Source organism: Lepidochelys olivacea (genome assembly GCF_965140295.1).
Source record: "Lepidochelys olivacea isolate rLepOli2 genome assembly, chromosome: 7".
Taxonomy (NCBI): domain Eukaryota; kingdom Metazoa; phylum Chordata; order Testudines; family Cheloniidae; genus Lepidochelys; species Lepidochelys olivacea.
In genome coordinates this window covers 126,302,743-126,323,214 of record NC_140417.1, presented here as the reverse complement: position 1 = coordinate 126,323,214, position 20,472 = coordinate 126,302,743, and the positions used below count along the sequence as shown (strand labels likewise).

The following is a 20,472-nucleotide window of genomic DNA, read 5'->3' as shown; positions in this document are numbered from 1 at the left end:
GCGCCAGCGCGCTTTTAAACGTCCAAATGCACGTTCTACCACCATTCTGCACTTGCTCAGCCTGTAGTTGAACAGCTCCTGACTGCTGTCCAGGCTGCCTGTGTACGGCTTCATGAGCCATGGCATTAAGGGGTAGGCTGGATCCCCAAGGGTAACTACAGGCATTTCAACATCCCCAAAGGTAATTTTGTGGTCTGGGAAGTAAGTCCTTTGCTGCAGCTGTTCAGACAGACCTGAGTTCCTGAAGATGCGAGCGTCATGCACCTTTCCTGGCCATCCCACATTGATGTTGGTGAAACATCCCTTGTGATCCACCAGAGCTTGCAGCACCATTGACAAGCACCCCTTTAGGTTTATGTACTGGCTGCCAAGCTGGTCCGGTCCCAAGATAGGGACATGCGTTCTGTCTATCGCCCCACCACAGTTAGGGAACCCCATTGCAGCAAAACCATCCACTATGACCTGCACATTTCCCAAAGTCACTACCCTTGATAGCAGCAGCTCAGTGACTGCGTTGGCTACTTGGATCACAGAAGCTCCCACAGTAGATTTGCCCACTCCAAACTGATTCCTGACTGACTGGTAGCTGTCTGGCGTTGCAAGCTTCCAGAGGGCTATCGCCACTCGCTTGTGAACTGTGAGGGCTGCTCTCATCTTGGTATTCCTGTGCTTCAGGGCAGGGGAAAGCAAGTCATGAAGTTCCATGAAAGTGCCATTACACATGCAAAAGTTTTGCAGCCACTGGGAATCACCCCAGACCTGTAACACTATGCAGTCCCACCAGTCTGTGCTTGTTTCCTGGGCCCAGAATCGGCGTTCCATGGCATGAGCCTGCCCCATTGCCACCAGGATGTCCAAATTGCCGGGGCCCGTGCTTTGAGAGAAGTCTGTGTCCATGTCCTCATCACTCTCATCACCGCTCTGCCGTCACCTCCTCACCTGCCTTTGCCGGTTCTGGTTCTCAACATACTGCAGGATAATGCGCAAGGTGTTTACAATGCTCATAACTGCCGCGGTGATCTCAGAGGGCTTCATGCTTGTGGTGGTATGGCATCTGCAGGAGAGCAGAGTTGCAGTGGAAGTGGTGGCTAACGACGGATGCCACGAGAATAGATATTTATAGAGAAGGACGAGAGGACCTGAGAGGTGGATTCATGAGAGCAGGAGAGCAGAGTTGCAGTGGATGAGGGAGACCATGACAGCCAGCATGGAGAAATTCGTTATCGAGACAAGAGCAGGAGAGCAGAGTTGCAGCGGAAGCGGTGGTTGGATGGCCAGGATCCCCTGGGGGACTAACTTGAAGGGGAAAGGAGTCCAGGAGAGCTGGCTGTATTTCAAGGAATCCCTGTTGAGGTTACAGGGACAAACCATCCCGATGAGTCGAAAGAATAGTAAATATGGCAGGCGACCAGCTTGGCTTAATGGTGAAATCCTAGCGGATCTTAAACATAAAAAAGAAGCTTACAAGAAGTGGAAGGTTGGACATATGACCAGGGAAGAGTATAAAAATATTGCTCGGGCATGTAGGAATGATATCAGGAGGGCCAAATCGCACCTGGAGCTGCAGCTAGCAAGAGATGTCAAGAGTAACAAGAAGGGTTTCTTCAGGTATGTTGGCAACAAGAAGAAAGCCAAGGAAAGTGTGGGCCCCTTACTGAATGAGGGAGGCAACCTAGTGACAGAGGATGTGGAAAAAGCTAATGTACTCAATGCTTTTTTTGCCTCTGTTTTCACTAACAAGGTCAGATCCCAGACTGCTGCGCTGGGCATCACAAAATGGGGAAGAGATGGCCAGCCCTCTGTGGAGATAGAGGTGGTTAGGGACTATTTAGAAAAGCTGGACGTGCACAAGTCCATGGGGCCGGACGAGTTGCATCCGAGAGTGCTGAAGGAATTGGCGGCTGTGATTGCAGAGCCATTGGCCATTATCTTTGAAAACTCGTGGCGAACGGGGGAAGTCCCGGATGACTGGAAAAAGGCTAATGTAGTGCCAATCTTTAAAAAAGGGAAGAAGGAGGATCCTGGGAACTACAGGCCAGTCAGCCTCACCTCAGTCCCTGGAAAAATCATGGAGCAGGTCCTCAAAGAATCAATCCTGAAGCACTTGCATGAGAGGAAAGTGATCAGGAACAGCCAGCATGGATTCACCAAGGGAAGGTCATGCCTGACTAATCTAATTGCCTTTTATGATGAGATTACTGGTTCTGTGGATGAAGGAAAAGCAGTGGATGTATTGTTTCTTGACTTTAGCAAAGCTTTTGACACGGTCTCCCACAGTATTCTTGTCAGCAAGTTAAAGAAGTATGGGCTGGATGAATGCACTATAAGGTGGGTAGAAAGCTGGCTAGATTGTCGGGCTCAACGGGTAGTGATCAATGGCTCCATGTCTAGTTGGCTGCCGGTATCAAGTGGAGTGCCCCAAGGGTCGGTCCTGGGGCCGTTTTTGTTCAATATCTTCATAAATGATCTGGAGGATGGTGTGGATTGCACTCTCAGCAAATTTGCGGATGATACTAAACTGGGAGGAGTGGTAGATACGCTGGAGGGGAGGGATAGGATACAGAAGGACCTAGACAAATTGGAGGATTGGGCCAAAAGAAATCTGATGAGGTTCAATAAGGATAAGTGCAGGGTCCTGCACTTAGGATGGAAGAATCCAATGCACCGCTACAGACTAGGGACCGAATGGCTAGGCAGCAGTTCTGCGGAAAAGGACCTGGGGTGACAGTGGACGAGAAGCTGGATATGAGTCAGCAGTGTGCCCTTGTTGCCAAGAAGGCCAATGGCATTTTGGGATGTATAAGTAGGGGCATAGCGAGCAGATTGAGGGACGTGATCATTCCCCTCTATTCGACATTGGTGAGGCCTCATCTGGAGTACTGTGTCCAGTTTTGGGCCCCACACTACAAGAAGGATGTGGATAAATTGGAGAGAGTCCAGCGAAGGGCAACAAAAATGATTAGGGGTCTGGAACACATGACTTATGAGGAGAGGCTGAGGGAGCTGGGATTGTTTAGCCTGCAGAAGAGAAGAATGAGGGGGGATTTGATAGCTGCTTTCAACTACCTGAAAGGGGGTTCCAAAGAGGATGGCTCTAGACTGTTCTCAATGGTAGCAGATGACAGAACGAGGAGTAATGGTCTCAAGTTGCAGTGGGGGAGGTTTAGATTGGATATTAGGAAAAACTTTTTCACTAAGAGGGTGGTGAAACACTGGAATGCGTTACCTAGGGAGGTGGTAGAATCTCCTTCCTTAGAGGTTTTTAAGGTCAGGCTTGACAAAGCCCTGGCTGGGATGATTTAACTGGGAATTGGTCCTGCTTGGAGCAGGGGGTTGGACTAGATGACCTTCAGGGGTCCCTTCCCACCCTGATATTCTATGATTCTATGATCTGCTGCCAGCAGCACCAGGACACAACAGCGGCAGTGTCGGTGAGCTGAGCTGGGCGGGCTGCACGCTTGCCATGGTATGGTGAGTGTCACGGAGTCCCCGGGTGATGCTCTGGAACTGCTCCCCATGAAGCCAGGCAGGACTCTGGGGAAGTCTCCTTTCTGGGAGCAGACTGTCTGAAGGACACACAGCTCACACAGCTTCCACCTTCCTAGGTCTGACCTCGGAGCATTCAGCCTCCTCTGTCCCTCCATGCGCTTCCCACAGTGAGTCCACCCAGGCGGGGTCCTGGGGAAGCCAGAGGGTCCTGCCCCCCAACTCCGCAGTTAGACGGGACTCTCAGCCAGCCAGTAAAACAGAAGGTTTATTAGACGACAGGAACATGGTCTAAACCAGAGCTTGTAGGTGCAGAGAACAGGACCCCTCAGCCGGGTCCATTTTGGGGGGCAGTGAGCAGACAACCCCGTCTGCACTTCACTCCAGGTCCCCAGCCAGATCCAAACTGAAACTCCCTCCAGCCCCTCCTCTGGGCTTTGTCCCTTTCCTGGGCCAGGAGGTCACCTGATTCCTTTGTTCTCCAACCCTTTAGCTCTCACCTTGCAGGGGGGAAGGGCCCAGGCCATCAGTTGCCAGGAAACAGGGTGTCGGCCATTCTCTGTGTCCAGACCCCTGCACACACCTGCCCTCTAGGGCCTTGCAATGATCATAGTCCCTTACCCCACCACCTAGATACTTAAGAACTGCATAGGGGAAACTGAGGCACTCCCCACACTATTCAGAGGAAACATTAAGAACAGTCCCGCTTCGTCACAGTGAGACAAGAGCAGGAAAGCAGAGTTGCAGCGGAAGCAGTGGATGACGACGGTCATATAGAGGACCTGCAAAGTGGATTCATGGCACCAGGAGAGCAGAGTTTCAGCGGAAGCAATGGTTCAGTGACAACGGTTAGCAGTCCTACTGCACCGTCTGCTGAAAGCAGTATGGCATCCGCACGGAAAAAAGGCGCAAAACGATTGTCTGCTGTTGCTTTCAGAGAGGGAGGGGCGATTGACGACATGTACCCAGAACCACCCACGACAATGTTTTTGCCCCATCAGGCACTGGGAGCTTAACCCAGAATTCCACTGGGCGGCGGAGACTGCGGGAACTGTGGAATAGCTTCAACTTCTATAAATTTGACCTAATTCCGTGGTGTAGACATACCCTTAGAGACTAACAAATTTATTTGGGCATAAGCTTTTGTGGGCTAAAACCCACTTCATCGGATGCATGCAGTAGAAAATACAGTAGGAAGATATATATACACAGAGAACATGAAAAAATGGGTGTTGCCATACCAACTGTAATGAGACTAATCAATTAAGGTGGGCTACTATCAGCAGGAGAAAAAAAAAACGTGTGTAGTGATAATCAGGATGGCCCATTTCAAACAGTTGACAAGAAGGTGTGAGTAACAGTAGGGGAAAAAATTAGCACGGTGAAAAAGTTTTTACTTTGTGTAATGACCCATCCACTCCCACTCTTTAATAAGCGATGGTCACATAAACAGCACCCTATACTGGAAACCTACTGACCACTATACTTACCTACATGCCTCCAGCTTTCACCCAGACCACACCACACGATCCATTGTCTACAGCCAATCTCTACGATACAACTGCATTTGCTCCAACCCCTCAGACAGAGACAAACACCTACAAGATCTCTATCAAGCATTCTTACAACTACAATACCCACCTGCTGAAGTGAAGAAACAGATTGACAGAGCCAGAAAAGTACCCAGAAGTTACCTACTACAGGACATGCCCAACAAAGAAAGTAACAGAATGCCACTAGCCGTCACCTTCAGCCCCCAGCTAAAACCTCTCCAGTGCATCATCAAGGATCTACAACCTATCCTGAAGGACGATCCCTCACTCGCACAGATCTTGGGAGACAGGCCAGTCCTTGCTTACAGACAGCCCCCCAACCTGAAGCAAATACTCACCACCAACCACACACCAGAACCACTAACCCAGGAACCTATCCTTGCAACAAAGCCCATTGCCAACTGTGCCCACATATCTATTCAGGGGACACCATCACAGGGCCTAATCACATCAGCCACACTATCAGAGGCTCGTTCATCTGCACATCCACCAATGTGATATATGCCATCATGTGCCAGCAATGCCCCTCTGCCATATACATTGGCCAAACCAGACAGTCTCTACACAAAAGAATAAATGGACACAAATCAGACGTCAAGAATTATAACATTCAAAAACCAGTCTGAGAACACTTCAGTCTCCCTGGTCACTCAATTTCAGACCTAGAAGTCACAATTCTCCAACAAAAAAACTTCAAAAACAGACTCCAACGAGAAACTGCAAAATTGGAATTAATTTGCAAACTGGACACCATTAAATTAGGCTTGAATAAAGACTGGGAGTGGATGGGTCATTACACAAAGTAAAAACTATTTCACCATGATAATTTTTTCCCCTACTATTACTCACACCTTCTTGTCAACTCTTTGAAAAGGGCCATCCTGATTATCATTACAAAAGTTTTTTTTTCTCCTGCTGAGAAGAGCCCACCTTAATTGATTAGTCTCGTTACAGTTGTTATGGCAACACCCATTTTTTCATGTTCTCTGTGTATATATATCTTCCTACTGTATTTTCCACTGCATGCATCTGATGAAGTGGGTTTTAGTACATGAAAGCTTATGCCCAACTAAATGTGTTAGTCTCTAAGGTGCCACAAGTACACCTCGTTTTTTTTTAAAGAAAGAGAAGAGGCTGTTCACCAGAGCTGTGTCTGTGGCAAGAGCTGACTCAGTCTCCCCCTTCCAAGGTGGAATCCTGGGGGCCCCACACTGAGGCAAAGGGGATGGGCCACTGCAAGTCCCACAGAGCATGTGGGGCAGGTCTGGCCAGTCCTGGGACCTGCACAGGCTGAAAGGCAGGAGTTGAGAGCCTTGCAGGGCTGAAGTGTGGGGACTCTCTCCACCCACCTGGCCCACACTGAGACCTCACAGATACTGTCTCACGACCTCGGCCTCAAAGATGCGTGGAGATGGGATCTTGCTATGGAGCCCATGTGCCACCAGCCCCTCTAAGCTGAGGCACCTTGCGGCAGCCTCTCCCTCCCCAAGCCGCTTGCAGGGTCTACAGGCTGTGCTCACCCCAAAGCCCAGATGGGGGCATAGAGCTCTCACCTTCTTGGCCATTTCCTCTGTTTCTGGGGCGACATCTGAGAAAGCTGAGATGATCAAGAGGAGAAGCTGGAGCCCATAGGAGATGAGGAAGAGGCTGAACCGTGGCAGGTCAGGAACCAGGCCCTGTGGGGGAGGAAAGCCCTCAGGGATAACTGATGGCACCTGCAAGTGAGGTACAAGCCCAGCCTGGACCCAGGGACAACCAGGAAAGTGAGTTGGGCTAAGGCTGCCTGAGCGTTTCCGCTCAATCCCCCATTTCAACTGCTCCTGAATTCCTGGAGCTGTCTACTTTCAGCCCAGGCACCTCTGGACATGACCCCCAGGGGCACGCATTGGGGTGGGCAGAGCTGAGGCCCTATGGTAGGAGAGATAGGAGCTATTTCTGCTTTACCCCCACTCACGTTCCCCATGGGTGCTTGCTCACAGGGGGCTGCAGTGCCCCAAAAGCTGATGCTAGTTAACAGCCCACAAGGGAGGGGATTTCCTGGGCCAAACCCTGCCCCTTTGGGAGAACTGGGAGTGTGAGGGATTTCCCAGGGGCCCTTGCCCGCGGTCCCCGCTGCTCCTGACCGGCAGTGCCTTCCGGATCAGCGTCTGGAGCGGGAACACCCCGCAGAGCAGGGAGAGAATCCAGAAGAAGAAGAGTGGTCCGGAGTCCCTGCGCAGGTGGAAGCGCTGGGTGTCATGAAGCAGCAGAACCAGGAACTGGGGAGAGAGCGAACTGGGTTAGAGCAGGGGGTGCAGGGAGGCTGGTGACAGAGGAACCCAGGACAGTGTAACCTGGGCAGGGGGCTGAACTTGAGGCTCATGACCTGGAGATTATACATGGGTCCCAGGATATCACAGATGCAGAATCGGGCTGTACAGTATTGGCTTCCATTTAAAAATGTGATCCAAGTGTACCCGATTGTGATGTTATCTGATTAAACTATGACCATGTAGATTATTGTTGCTATCTCTGTTATATAATTGCAACAAATCTTGTACAAAACATGTCATGTAAGATGTCTATGCACAGATTATGATTTACTGAATATGATTATGCTATTTGCATGCATGTATCATTTTTCAGAGTAGCAGCCGTGTTAGTCTGCATCCGCAAAAAGAACAGGAGGACTTGTGGCACCTTAGAGACTAACCAATGTATCATTTTTGTATCTGAAGTTATGAATATTGGCTCTATACCTGGATTTCTAATGTGTTTGCTTCTGGGAAACACCAACAAGGTGTTTAGCTAGCACATTGTGAAGGAACTATTCAAGTTAACGAGTTTCAGAGGGGCAGCCGTGTTAGTCTGTTTCAGCAAAAACAACGAGGAGTCTTGTGGCACCTTAAAGACTAACAAATTTATTCGAGCATAAGCTTTCATGGGCTACAGCTCACCTCATCAGATGTTTGAAGAAGTGGGTCATAGCCCACGAAAGTTTATGCTCTAATAAATTTGTTAGTCTTTAAGGTGCCACAAGACTCCTTGCTGATTTTAGTCAAGTCAAGCAGCTCATCAAAAGGACACTTAACTCACAATGGAAGACACCCATCTACACTGAATGGACTGTCCTTCTGTCTGGGGTGCCGTTAATGGCTTCTTCTGTGACTAAGCAAAATCAGGCATGGACATGTGACTTTCCCATGTGACTCCAAACTCCATCTTTTACTTGTAATTTTCCACCAGCAGCAGTGAGGGCTTTGTTTGAAACAATGGATTTCCCTCTACATGGCAGAAGCTATAAAAGGCGCTGGAAACACTCCATTTTGCCTCTTTCCTGCTCAAGCCTCTGGACTATGGGTTTATAAAAAGAAAAGGAGTACTTGTGGCACCTTAGAGACTAACCCATTTATTTGAGCATAAGCTTTCGTGAGCTACAGCTCAGCATCCGATGAAGTGAGCTGTAGCTCACGAAAGCTTATGCTCAAATAAATGGGTTAGTCTCTAAGGTGCCACAAGTCCTCCTGTTCTTTTTGCGAATACAGACTAACACGGCTGTTACTCTGAAACCTATGGACTTATACTAATCGGAGCATTCTAATCAAGGGATCAAGGACCTTCCAATGTTTTGGAAGCAACCAGAGACTTGACTATGGCCCCGTCTACACAGGCAAGTTTGTGCGCAGTAAAGCAGCTGTGAGCGCTGTAACCCCCAAGGTGCACACACTGGCAAGCCACCGAGTGCACAGAAACTGCGCAGATGCAGCGCTCTAAAAAAACCACCCCGAGGAGAGTTGTACACCTTTCTGCACCAGGGTGTGACGTTACTGACATAATCTGGGTCCGTATAAATCATTGTTGCAACCAAGATCCTGGAGTGGCACCAAATTTTGTATAAAGGGGGTCAAATAAGGTGTCTAAGACAAGGTGATGGTTGTCTGGTTATGATTATGCTGTCTGTATGCAGGTATCATTTTTGTATTTAAGTACTGGCTGTACATTGTCTGTATTTCAAACTTGTGCTATGTTTCTTGATGACACCCCAGACAAGCTGGTGTCAGCTCTGCCTAGCCTGCTTGACGGACCATTAAGGACCATCAGCTGTACAACTGACCCACTGAAAGAAGGAGTGGACTACATCCACCCTGATGGAATTGGCCCTGTCAGCACTGGTTCTCTACTTGTGAGGTAACTCCCTCCTCTCCATGTGCCAGTATATTTATGTCTGCATCTGTAATTTTCACTCCATGCATCTGAAGAAGTGAGGTTTTTACCCATGAAAGCTTATGCTCAAACAAATCTGTTAGTCTTTAAGGTGCCACCGGACTCCTGTTTTTGTGGATACAGACTAACACGGCTACCCCGATACCAGACACACCTTGGGACTCAGCAAGGTGTGCAGGGACCTGCCTATGGACAGAACTCTGAGGGTTTTCCAGGCCATGGGATGGGCAGCTTGTCTTTGGGACAAAGAAAGCAGAGACCACATGGCAAGAGACTATAAAAACCTGCTGCAGCTCCTCCATCTTGTCTTCGATCCTGCTTCTGACCTCTGGAGGGACTTTGCTACAAACGGAAGCTCTACACAAAGGTCTGATGACCCACCCCAGCCGGGGATGTTCTCCAGAGACTTGATTTGAACCTGCAGCTTATTCCATCATTGCAACAAGCCTGAACCAAGAACTTTGCCATTGCTGTGTGTCATTGATTCCATTTAACCAATTCTAGCTCTCATCTCTATCTTTTTCCTTTTATGAATAAACCTTTAGATTTTAGATTCTAAAGGATTGGCAACAGCGTGATTTGTGGTAAGATCTGATTTGTATATTGACCTGGGTCTGGGGCTTGGTCCTTTGGGATCGAGAGAACCTTTTTTCTTTTACTGGGGTATTGGTTTTCATAACCATTTGTCCCCATAATGAGTGGCACTGGTGGTGATACTGGGAAACTGGAGTGTCTAAGGGGATTGCTTGTGTGACTTGCGGTTAGCCAGTGGGATGAGACCAAAGTCCTCTCTGGCTGGCTGGTTTGGTTTGCCTTAGAGATGGAGAAACCGCAGCCTTGGGCTGTGACTGCCCTGCTCTAAGCAATTTGTCCTGAATTGGCACTCTCCTGTTGGGTCCCGCCAGAACCAGCCTCGTTACACGGGGGTACAGCGCTGCGATGCCTGTGTAGACACCGTGTGATTACAGCGCTGTGATTGGCCTCCGGGAGGTGTCCCACAATGCCTGTTCTCACCTCTCTGGCCATTGGTTTGAACTCTACTGCCCTGCCCTCAGGTGACCAACCGTCAGCCCCCCCCATACATTCCTCTGCAAATTTGAAAGTCCCCTCCCTGTTTGCTCGGTGATGCATGCAGTGGTCTCAGCGCATCTTTCCGGGTGGCCACCCAGATGACCCCCAGCTTGGAGCAATGCCGAGCTGCTGGACCTCATCGGCATTTGGGGAGAGGCGGCAGTGCAGTCCCAGCTGCGCTCCACCCATAGGAATTATGATACCTACGGGCAGATTTCTAGATGCATGACAGAAAGGGGCCGTGACCGGGACACGCTGCAGTGCAGGGTCAACGTGAAGGAGCTGCAGGACGCCTACCACAAGGCGCGGGAGGCAAACCGCCGCTCCGGTGCTGCGCCCATAAGCTGCCGGTTCTACAAAGATACTCAGTGGTGACCACACCTCCACGGGGAAGGATCCTGTGGATACTTCGCTGGCTCGCGTGCCAGTCGAGAGTGGGCTGAGCCAGGGGAGGCAATCCTGGACGAAGAGGGGGAGGGGGACCCAGAGGCAGAGGATGACTCGGAGGTCAGAGATGCAGGCAGCCAGGAGCACATTTCTACCCCGGAAGAGCCTAGCCAGTCACAGCAGTCAGAGCTTGGCGAAGCGCAAACAGGAAAGGAGGCCCCTGGTAAGTGGATCTGATTTTGGGAATCGCTGAAGCGAGGTGCTGGGGGCAGGCGGGTTGCAGGAAGCAGGCTTGTCTCCCGCCTCACGCCTAGTCTGAGCGACGGACCAGGCTGTTGATACACTCCCTCACTTCACGGGAATCTGCCTCCGAGATCTCCAGGAAACGCTCATGGATACATGGGGCAATCCACTGCCGCAGGTTGCTCAGCAGAGCTGCTTTGTTTCTTGCCCCATTAACGGTAACTTCCCCGCGCCACTGTGCCGTGATGGATGGGGGGACCATTGCTGCACACAGGCTAACTGCACAGGGGCCAGGGTGGAAGCTGCAGGCTTGGAGAAGAGCCTCCCTTAATTCCCTGCTTACCCTCAGCAGCGAGATATCTTCCATAATGATCACCTCCTGTGGAAAGTGTGGGGACAGGAATGATTATCAGGCCCACCCTACAGTGCTGGCTCTCCCCAAGTGCCACGTGCCCAGTGTACGGCAGGGTCCAGGAACAGTGATTTACCCTGCCCCTGCGGCTACTCACCATTTTGGGGGTCTTGTGGCTCATATGTGCTTGCCTGGGGTCAGTCAATTAGTGACAGGTGTGTGCGTATTGGCTGTTTTAAAGCACCGAATCAGTGTTGTCTGTGTTGCAAACAATATTGCTTCTGTAAAATGTTGCATTTAAACTTCACAGAGATGACCTTGGGAGCACAGCCTCCCTCTTTGTTATCGGTGGCAGAATGGTTGTGTAGTATTAGGAAGTGTCCAAGAAGAATAAGGAGGACTTTCTGCGCGAGGTTATGATGCACTCCGCCGCCGAGAAAAAAAGAGTCAAAGGAGTGGCAGGACAGCAAGAAAAGGGACTGAAACAAGAATGCAGGACACCAGAAAGAAGCCATGAAGCAGCTCCTAACAGTTATGGAGTGCCAAGCGGACATGTTCCAGGCGACACTAGCTCTTCAAACCGAGCAGCTCTGTGCCCGCCCTCCCCTGTAGCCGCTGTTGCCAAACTCTTTCCCATGCACCCCCCCCCCACCCACACTGCCAACACAGTTATCAACCTCCTGGCTCCACTCTACCCGCAGCATTCCACTCCTCCTGCTCACAGTCCAGCAGTGCGGACTCCCACTACCCACTGCACTCAACACCCATCCCTCTGTAGTTTGGCCCGGCTGAAGTACAGCACCCGCTACATCTTACTCCAAAGGAGAAGGTTGGGTATGATCCCTGGACATACACAAATCTGTGGCCATCCTGGGACCCCTCCTCCTCTTGAGACCTTCCCTTCCCCCTTCCCCCTCCCTGCTGATGATTTCTTTCGTTTGACTCTCTCCTCTCGTTGTTGTCTTTCCATAAAAGAATTGTGTGTGTTTATTTGAAAGCAATCTTTATTCTATCATGTGAAAGCAAAAAAAGCACTGCAAAGCAACATACAATTATGTTAAGGCCCCTTCTTGCATCATGTGCACCAATCACCTCCTAGCATTACAAGCACTGCAATCCCAAGCATAGCAACAAATATTAGTGGCTTTCAGCTTCAAATTGCTGCCTCAAAGCATCCCTGGTTCTTGTGGCCCCGCGCTGTGCCCCTCTAATAGCCCTGGTCTCTGGCTGTTCAAACTCAGCCTCCAGGCGTTGATCCTCTGTGATCCAGCCCTGAGTGAAGCTTTCACCCTTCCCTTCACAAATATTATGGAGCGTACAGCATGCTGCTATGAGCATAGGAATATTGTCATCGGTCATGTCCAGCTTCCCATACAGGCATCACCAGCAGGCTTTTAAATGGCTGAATACACACTCAACAGCCATTCTGCACTTGCTCAGCCTGTTGTTGACAGGCTGCTCCTTGCTGCTGTCAAGGTGCCTTGTGTATGGCTTCATGAGCCATGGCATTAAGGAGTAGGCGGGGTCTCCCAGGAGCACAATGGGCATTTCGATTTCCCCTCTGGTGATCTTGCGGTCAGGGAAGAAAGTCCCTGCTTGCAGTTTCTTGAACAGGCATCCGATGAAGTGAGCTATAGCTCACGAAAGCTCATGCTCAAATAAATTGGTGAGTCTCTAAGGTGCCACAAGTACTCCTTTTCTTTTTTTGAACAGGCCAGTGTTCCGAAAGATGCATGCATCATGCACCTTTCCAGACCAGCCTGCATTAATGTCTGTGAAAAGCCCACGGTGATCCACAAGCACCTGGAGAACCATTGAGAAATACCCCTTCCGATTAATGTACTCAGTGGCTAAGTGACTGGTGCCAGAATTGGAATATGTGTGCCATCTATCGCCCCTCCGCAGTTAGGGAATCTCATTTGTGCAAAGCCATCCACAATGTCACGCACGTTGCCCAGAGTCATGGTCTTTCAGAGAAGGATGCGATAAATGGCCCTGCACACTTCCATCAACATGACTCCAATGGTCAACTTTCCCACTCCAAACTGGTTAGCGACTGATCGGTAGCAGTCTGGAGTAGCCAGCTTCCACAGTGCAATCGCCACATGCTTCTCCAGCGACAGGGCAGCTCTCATTCTCATGTCCTTGTGCCGCAGGGTTGGGGCGAGCTCATCACACAGTCCCATGAATGTGGCTTTCCTCATCCGAAAGTTCTGCAGCCACTGCTTGTCATCCCAGACGTGCATCACGATGTGATCCCACCACTCAGTGCTTGTTTCCTGAGCCCAAAAGTGGCGTTGACTGTGGTCAGCACCTCCGTGAATGCCACAAGCAATCTCATGTCATAGCTAGTATGCGTGGCGAGATCAATGTCGCACTCCTCTTGCCTTTGCAGTTTAAGGAATAACCCCACTGCCACTCGTGATGTGTTGGTCAGAGCGAGCAGCACACTGGTCAGCAGCTCGGGATCCATTCCTGCAGCCCGAAAGAGGCAGGGCCCGGCGCGCAGTACACAAACCGTTGAGAGATGGCGCCAAATGCGGACGGAAGCAAAGGGATTGCTGGGATGCAAAGCAATGCATCATGGGACATTGGGACAAGACCCAGGATGCCCTGCAACCCCTTCCGCCTTCCCACAAGTCTTAGTGGCAAAAGAGAAAGAGGTGCTCTGTGGGATAGCTGCCCAGAGGGCACCGCTCCAAATAGCGCCGCAAGTGTGAACACGCTACTGTGCAGGCAGCTGTCAGGGTGAACACACAACAGCGGTTTTCCTTCGGTGCTTTCTGAGCGGCACTGTACCTTTGCAAGTGTAGACATGCCTTTAAGTCATCAGGTTATTCCATCACTGCTACAAGCCTGATCCAAGAACTTTGCAATTATTGTATGCATGTGATTCCTTTAACCAATTTTAACTCTCACCTTTCTTTCTTTCTTTCTTTCTTTCTTTCTTTCTTTCTTTCTTTCTTTCTTTTTATAAATAAACTTTCAGATTTTAGATACTAAAGGATTGGCAACAGCATGATTATTGGGTAAGATCTGAGTTGTATATTGACCTAGGTGTGTGGCTGGTCCTTTGGGATCAGGAGAACCTTTTATTTGACAAAATTGGTTTTAAAGAACCACTCATCTTTAAGTCTAGTGTTTTGGGTGGTGATACAAGGACTGGAACGTCTATGGAAACTGCTTTTCTGACTTCTTGTTAGCCAGTGTGGTGAAACAGAAGTTTACTTTTGTTGCTGGTTTGGTATATCTCATGGGAGAATAACCACCAGTTTTGGGGTGTGTCTGCCCTATTTCTCAGCAGTTTGTCTTGAATTTGGTATTCTCAGTTGTGACCCATGGAGGCACAGTTACACCAATGCAGTGACCACTGCCTGAGTGTGCAGGGAGCCTGGAACCATCACTCACCAGCCCTCCAGCTGAATGAGTGGTTCGCTCTGGAATCTAAAGGTGCAGTTACATTTCTATATTAACTACTTCACTGCAGCCTCTGTTAGCAGACACATCTAATCAGTGTGCTGCTCCCACAACCCATCTGTCCCCTAGGCTATGGCCCCGCACTGCTAGGGAGTTTTCCCGAGATTCAGCCTAAACCTCTCTTTACTGTTTCCTCCCTTCACCCCAGCTCTGTCCCCTCGATGACCCAGTGTGAATTCAGCCAGTGGCAGGCTTGGCAATCTCTTACCCATGTCACGGTGTACAGAGCAGGGTTTGTGTATTGGACAGCGGGGTTCCTGCTGGCGGGAGTCGGGTGGGGGTATTGGCCAAAGTCCTCTGCAAGCGTGAAGGCCAGTTCAGCCATTGCTGTCAGTAAGAGCAATGTGGTCAGCGCCTGGGGGAGAGCAGCTGTTAGGAGAGACACTGGCCTTGTCCCTGCCTGTTGGACTACTGGGGAACACAGCCCTAGGTCTGTCAACACCACCGCAGGGGAGACAAGTGGTGGAAGTGGTAGCATGCCCACAAGCCCCACACCCTGTTACATCCCTCCACCCCATGCAGGCCTAATATTAACCCTCTAGTCCAGGGCCATTCCCAAGGTCCTGTTCCATCTGTCTGGGTCCACATGCCTCCTTCCTCATGAGTTCATGCCATTCTGGCCTTATGAGCACAAAACTCCGATACCCCACAAAGCCCTCGTTCCCACTGTGTTCTCCACCCTGCACCCCATTACATACCTCCAGTCCAGGGCGTTCCCCAACCCACGCCCCAGTACACCCCATTACATCCCATTCTATCCCTCCAGCCCAGGACGTTCCCCACCCCATTTCCCATTCCACCCCGTTACATCCCTCCAGTCAAGGGCATTCCCCACCCCTGACCCCATTACAGCAGATGACATCCCTCCACCCCGGCCCCATTATCCCCCTGGTTCTGTAGGGCCATAGGATGCTGTACCTGCTTGGTGAGGTAGATTTTGGTTAGAGATGATTTCTTGGTCCTGGGTTTAAACATGGGAAGAAGCTGCCAAGGGGATGAAAGCCAGAGAAAGCCCAGAGGGATCCAAACAAGCACGGTCTGTTCAAAGCAGAGCGGCAGGTCGGGCTGCGGTACATCCAGTAAGGAAGCGTTCTGGGTGGGGCAGACACAGCGAGAGCAGAATCAGAGTCACACCACAAACTCACCAGCATCCCCTGCCCGGAGCACCACTCCACCTGCATGCACCCTGACACCATGCGCCCAAGTACCTCTCCCGCTGCAAACCTCAGCCTTCCCCTGCAGGCAACCTGAACCCAAAACACTGAGAGCATCCCTCCTGCTTCACCTGCCTGACCCCTAACCCCTCAGACCTCTCCCCCTAAACACACACCAAACCCCACATACCCCACAGCACCCCTCCCCTTCACCTGCCTGACCCCAAACAGCCTCAGCACATCCCTCCCCTAATCATGCACCCAACCCCATATACCCCACAGCACCCCTCCCCCTTCACCTGCCTGACCCCTAACCCCCCAGAGCACCTCTCCCCCTAGACACCTCAGAACATCCCCTCCCCCTAAACAAACCCTGACCCCAAACCCCTCCCCAAACACCCACTCAATTCCTAAGCCCTCAAAGCACGCCTCCCCCTAAACACACACCTGACCTCCATCCCCTCAGAGTACCCCTCCTACACACTTGTACAATAAATACAAAATTCAAGAATTAGAATGAATTTAAATTTGGTTGAAGAAATAGATTTGTGCTGTAAAGAAAGGCCCTAAGCAGCAAGCAGAATGAAGGCCTTGAAAATAATGAGTTACCAGGCCAGAAGGAATGAAGTAGGGAGGACGTCTTGTTCAAGGAATAACTAATGAGATAATGGGAAGTTTCTAAAAAAAAGCCTCTGGTGATAGGGGTGCCTGCTGATGGCTTTCTATAAGGCAAAGAGAATTTGTCATAAAAGGAGCCAACATGGCCCTTCCCAACCCCACACACGTGCTACAGCCTGCGTGAACCCAGGTGCCCCGGAGAAACTGGGGCAGCAAGGAGGGAGGAAAGGCCTTGGGGAGAAAGGTGGTGGTAAATGTTATCTGGATTAAGACTGGACACCTCGTTCCCCTGCACACCCCCAACCCCATCCCCCCAGAGAACACCCCCGACACCGTCCCCCCGGGAGCCCTCGTCCCCCTGTGTGCCCCCGACCCCATCCCCCCAGAGCCCTCATCTCGCTGCGCACCCCCGACCCCATCCCCCGGGAGCCCTCATCCCCCTGCGCACCCCCGACCCCATCTCCCTGGAGAACACCCCCGACACCATCCCCCCGGACCCCAGTCCCCGGGAGCCCTCGTCCCTCTGTGCAACCCCGACCCCATCCCCCCAGAGACCTCATCCCGCTGCGCACCCCCAACCCCATCCCCCGGGAGCCCTCGTCCCCCTGCGCACCCCCGACCCCATCCCCCGGGGAGCCCTCGTCCCCCTGCGCACCCCCGACCCCATCCCCCGGGAGCCCTCGTCCCCCTGCGCACCCCCGACCCCATCCCCCCGGGAGCCTTCGTCCCCCTGCGGACCCCCGACCCCATCCCCCCGGGAGTCGTCGTCCCCCTGCGCACCGCGGACCCCATCTCTGGAGCCCTCACCCCCCTGCACGCCCCCGAACCCATCCCCCTGGGAGTCGTCATCCCCCTGCGCACCCCCGACCCCATCCCCCCAAAGCCCTCGTTCCCCTGCGCACCTGTCACGAATTACACCTAATTGGTCACGCACACAAACTGCTGCGAATTATACCTGATAGGTCACGCACAGTTCGAGTCTAGGCTGAGGCACACGAACAAAGTCCACAACTGCAGAGTTCCCAAAGATATTAAGTTTATTACGCTCGAGCGTGGTGCACCCCTGCTATTCAGGAGGAGACCCCGAATGCAGGTTATACAGAGATTATATACCTTTTAGCAAAGCATGTTGCCCTCCTCGGAAACCTTAGCCAATAGACAAACCCTTCCCTTATCTACCACCTAACCCTGCTAAGTGCACCCCCCCCCCACAAACCATTACTTCAGCTACACAGCATGGTCCTAAAGCAATGCACCAGTAGCCTTTCTTTACAGGATGGGAGGCTCGCATCAAGGCCAGGAGGCAGGGAGTTAGAAACAGACAAAGAACAGAAACCGGGAGTCGAGGCAGGCTGGAAACAAGGAGGGGGGTTTTTCACAAAAATGCAGTATCTAAGAAACTCCTCCTGGTGCATAATGTGTTTGCTTTTAAACAATAGCGGGCCCCAAACCAAAATAAAGTCACATATGCTAACTTTTCCTTAACAGCACCCCCGACCCCATCTCCCTGGAGCCCTCGTCCCCCTGCGCACCCCCGACCCCATCCCCCGGGAGCCCTCGTCCCCCTGCGCACCCCCGACCCCATCCCCCCGGGAGCCCTCGTCCCCCTGCGCACCCCCGACCCCATCCCCCCGGGAGCCCTCGTCCCCCTGCGCACCCCCGACCCCATCCCCCCGGGAGCCCTCGTCCCCCTGCGCACCCCCGACCCCATCCCCCCGGGAGCCCTCGTCCCCCTGCGCACCCCCGACCCCACCCCCCCGGGAACCCTCGTCCCCCTGCGCATCCCCGACCCCATCTCCCGGGAGCCGTCGTCCCCCTGCGCACCCCCGACCCCATCCCCCCGGGAGCCCTCGTCCCCCTGCGCACCCCCGACCCCATCCCCCCGGGAGCCCTCGTCCCCCTGCGCACCCCCGACCCCACCCCCCCGGGAGCCCTCGTCCCCCTGCGCATCCCCGACCCCATCTCCCGGGAGCCGTCGTCCCCCTGCGCACCCCCGACCCCATCCCCCCGGGAGCCCTCGTCCCCCTGCGCACCCCCGACCCCATCCCCCCGGGAGCCCTCGTCCCCCTGCGCACCCCCGACCCCATCCCCCCCGGGAGCCCTCGTCCCCCTGCGCACCCCCGACCCCACCCCCCCGGGAGCCCTCGTCCCCCTGCGCACCCCCGACCCCACCCCCCCGGGAGCCCTCGTCCCCCTGCGCACCCCCGACCCCACTCCCCCGGGAGCTCTCGTCCCCCTGCGCACCCCCGACCCCACTCCCCCGGGAGCCCTCGTCCCCCTGCGCACCCCCGACCCCATCCCCCCGGGAGCCCTCGTCCCCCTGCGCACCCCCGACCCCATCCCCCGGGAGCCCTCGTCCCCCTGCGCACCCCCGACCCCATCCCCCCGGGAGCCTTCGTCCCCCTGCGCACCCCCGACCCCATCCTGCAGGAGCCCTCATCCCCCTGCGCACCCCCGACCCCATCCTGCGGGAGCCCTCGTCCCCCTGCGCACCCCCGACCCCATCCCCCCGGCTGCCAGTGGAGTCCTTGCCATCCTGTAACACTGAGTTAAAACAACTGCCTCCTTCCCCGGAGCAGAAAGGGCACCTGGGGCTGTGTCTGTCCTGTCTCCGGAGGACAGCGTGCCCTGCCGTGCCGTGCCCCATGTCTCTGGACACAGTCTGGGAGGGGGCGAGCTCAGGCCACTGGCTGCTTTTCAGATCATGCTCATCTCACCATTACCTGCTCCTCCCCAGTCTGGCTTGCCACAGTGGATGGTTGGGCTGCGTGCTATGCATGTGCAGTGTCCAGCACCCGACAGGGCCCTTCGGCATTACACCCATGGGAAACAACGACTACAACGCCAGAGCCCCGACCTGGGCCATGCCTCCTTCCCATGAGGGTGCTTTGCCTCTGAAAGGACTGGGGGACCCCAGGCTTTGGCTTGTGTTTTCTGCTCTCCCCAGGTATTCACGTGCCCCTGCCCTGTGGGGTGAGGACTCTGCGAGGACATGCAGCCACTTACCCAGAAAACGGAGCCACAGAACTCCTCCAGTGGTGCAGGCATGGCCCAGGCGTTTGCGGAGCTGACAGCTCCTTCCTCTTCGCCCTCTGCAGGGGTGTGTTAGCCCTGAGCGGGTGAGCAGGGTAAAAATCGCAAACACCCCGAAGAGGGAGGATGAGATCAGATGGCAGGGCAGTTAATCATTAACTCTGTCTTGCTCTTGCACAAAGCCCCAAATGGAGCGATGACTCAGGGTCCTGTACAGGACCCTGGGCAGGCAGACCCCAGCTGAGAGCCACAGGGGGGCCCCAGCAGGCAGACCCCAGCTGAGAGCCACAGGGGGCCCCATGGATCAGCTATCTGTCTACACTGCAGTTGAAAACCCTCAGCTGACAAACAGCGCCAGCTGACTCGGGCTTGCAGGACGTTTAACTGCCATGTAGACGCTCAGGCTGGAGCCTGGGTTATAGGACTCTGCGAGGTGGGAGGGTCCCAGAACTCAAGCTGCAGCCTGAGCCCAAATGTCAACACTGCAATTCAACATCCCCTTAGCCCAAGCCCGGGCCAGTGCAGACACAGGCTCTGGGAATAGCCCAGGCTCAGAAATTCCAGCAGACCCCAGCTGTGATCCATGGGATGCCCCGAGAGACACAATCTCAGACTGATCTAGTGAAACCCTTGGCAGCAGGAGGAAGACAAGTGTTGCCAAAGTGTAAGAAAATGCCCCACCCCTCAGGTATCAGTCAGGAGGGGTAAACCCCTCTGCGTGCCTCCCCAGCCCCATGGGCCCTGCTCACACCTGTGTGCCCCCTCAGCCCCTGCTCACACCCGTGTGCCCCCCCCAGCTGAGAGCCCTATGGGCCATGTTCACACCCTTCTGTGTGCCCCCCCCGAGCCCCACGGGCCCTGCTCACATCCTTGTGTGCCCCTCCCCAGCATGGCA

The 20,472-nt window shown here is 53.2% G+C and overlaps 1 protein-coding gene across 3 annotated transcripts in view; it reads right to left on the bottom strand.

Annotated features, from left to right (window-relative positions):
• Positions 1-19,672, bottom strand: part of ABCC2 (ATP binding cassette subfamily C member 2) — a 64,797-nt gene extending 45,125 nt beyond the window's left edge. Inside the window, exons 1-5 of one of the 3 annotated variants that reach the window (XM_084634405.1) lie at positions 19,551-19,672; positions 15,691-15,864; positions 14,981-15,127; positions 7,163-7,297; positions 6,593-6,715 (exon numbers count right to left, since the gene is read on the bottom strand). In XM_084634405.1, coding sequence (XP_084490531.1) covers positions 6,593-6,715; positions 7,163-7,297; positions 14,981-15,127; positions 15,691-15,864; positions 19,551-19,592 — 621 coding nt within the window. In that variant the 5' untranslated portion in view covers positions 19,593-19,672. Of the gene's footprint in view, positions 1-6,592; positions 6,716-7,162; positions 7,298-14,980; positions 15,128-15,690; positions 15,865-17,499; positions 17,633-19,550 lie in introns of those variants that run through there. The other 2 variants (XM_084634406.1, XM_084634407.1) reach the window with 2 other exon arrangements.
• Positions 19,673-20,472: the final 800 nt, after the last annotated feature.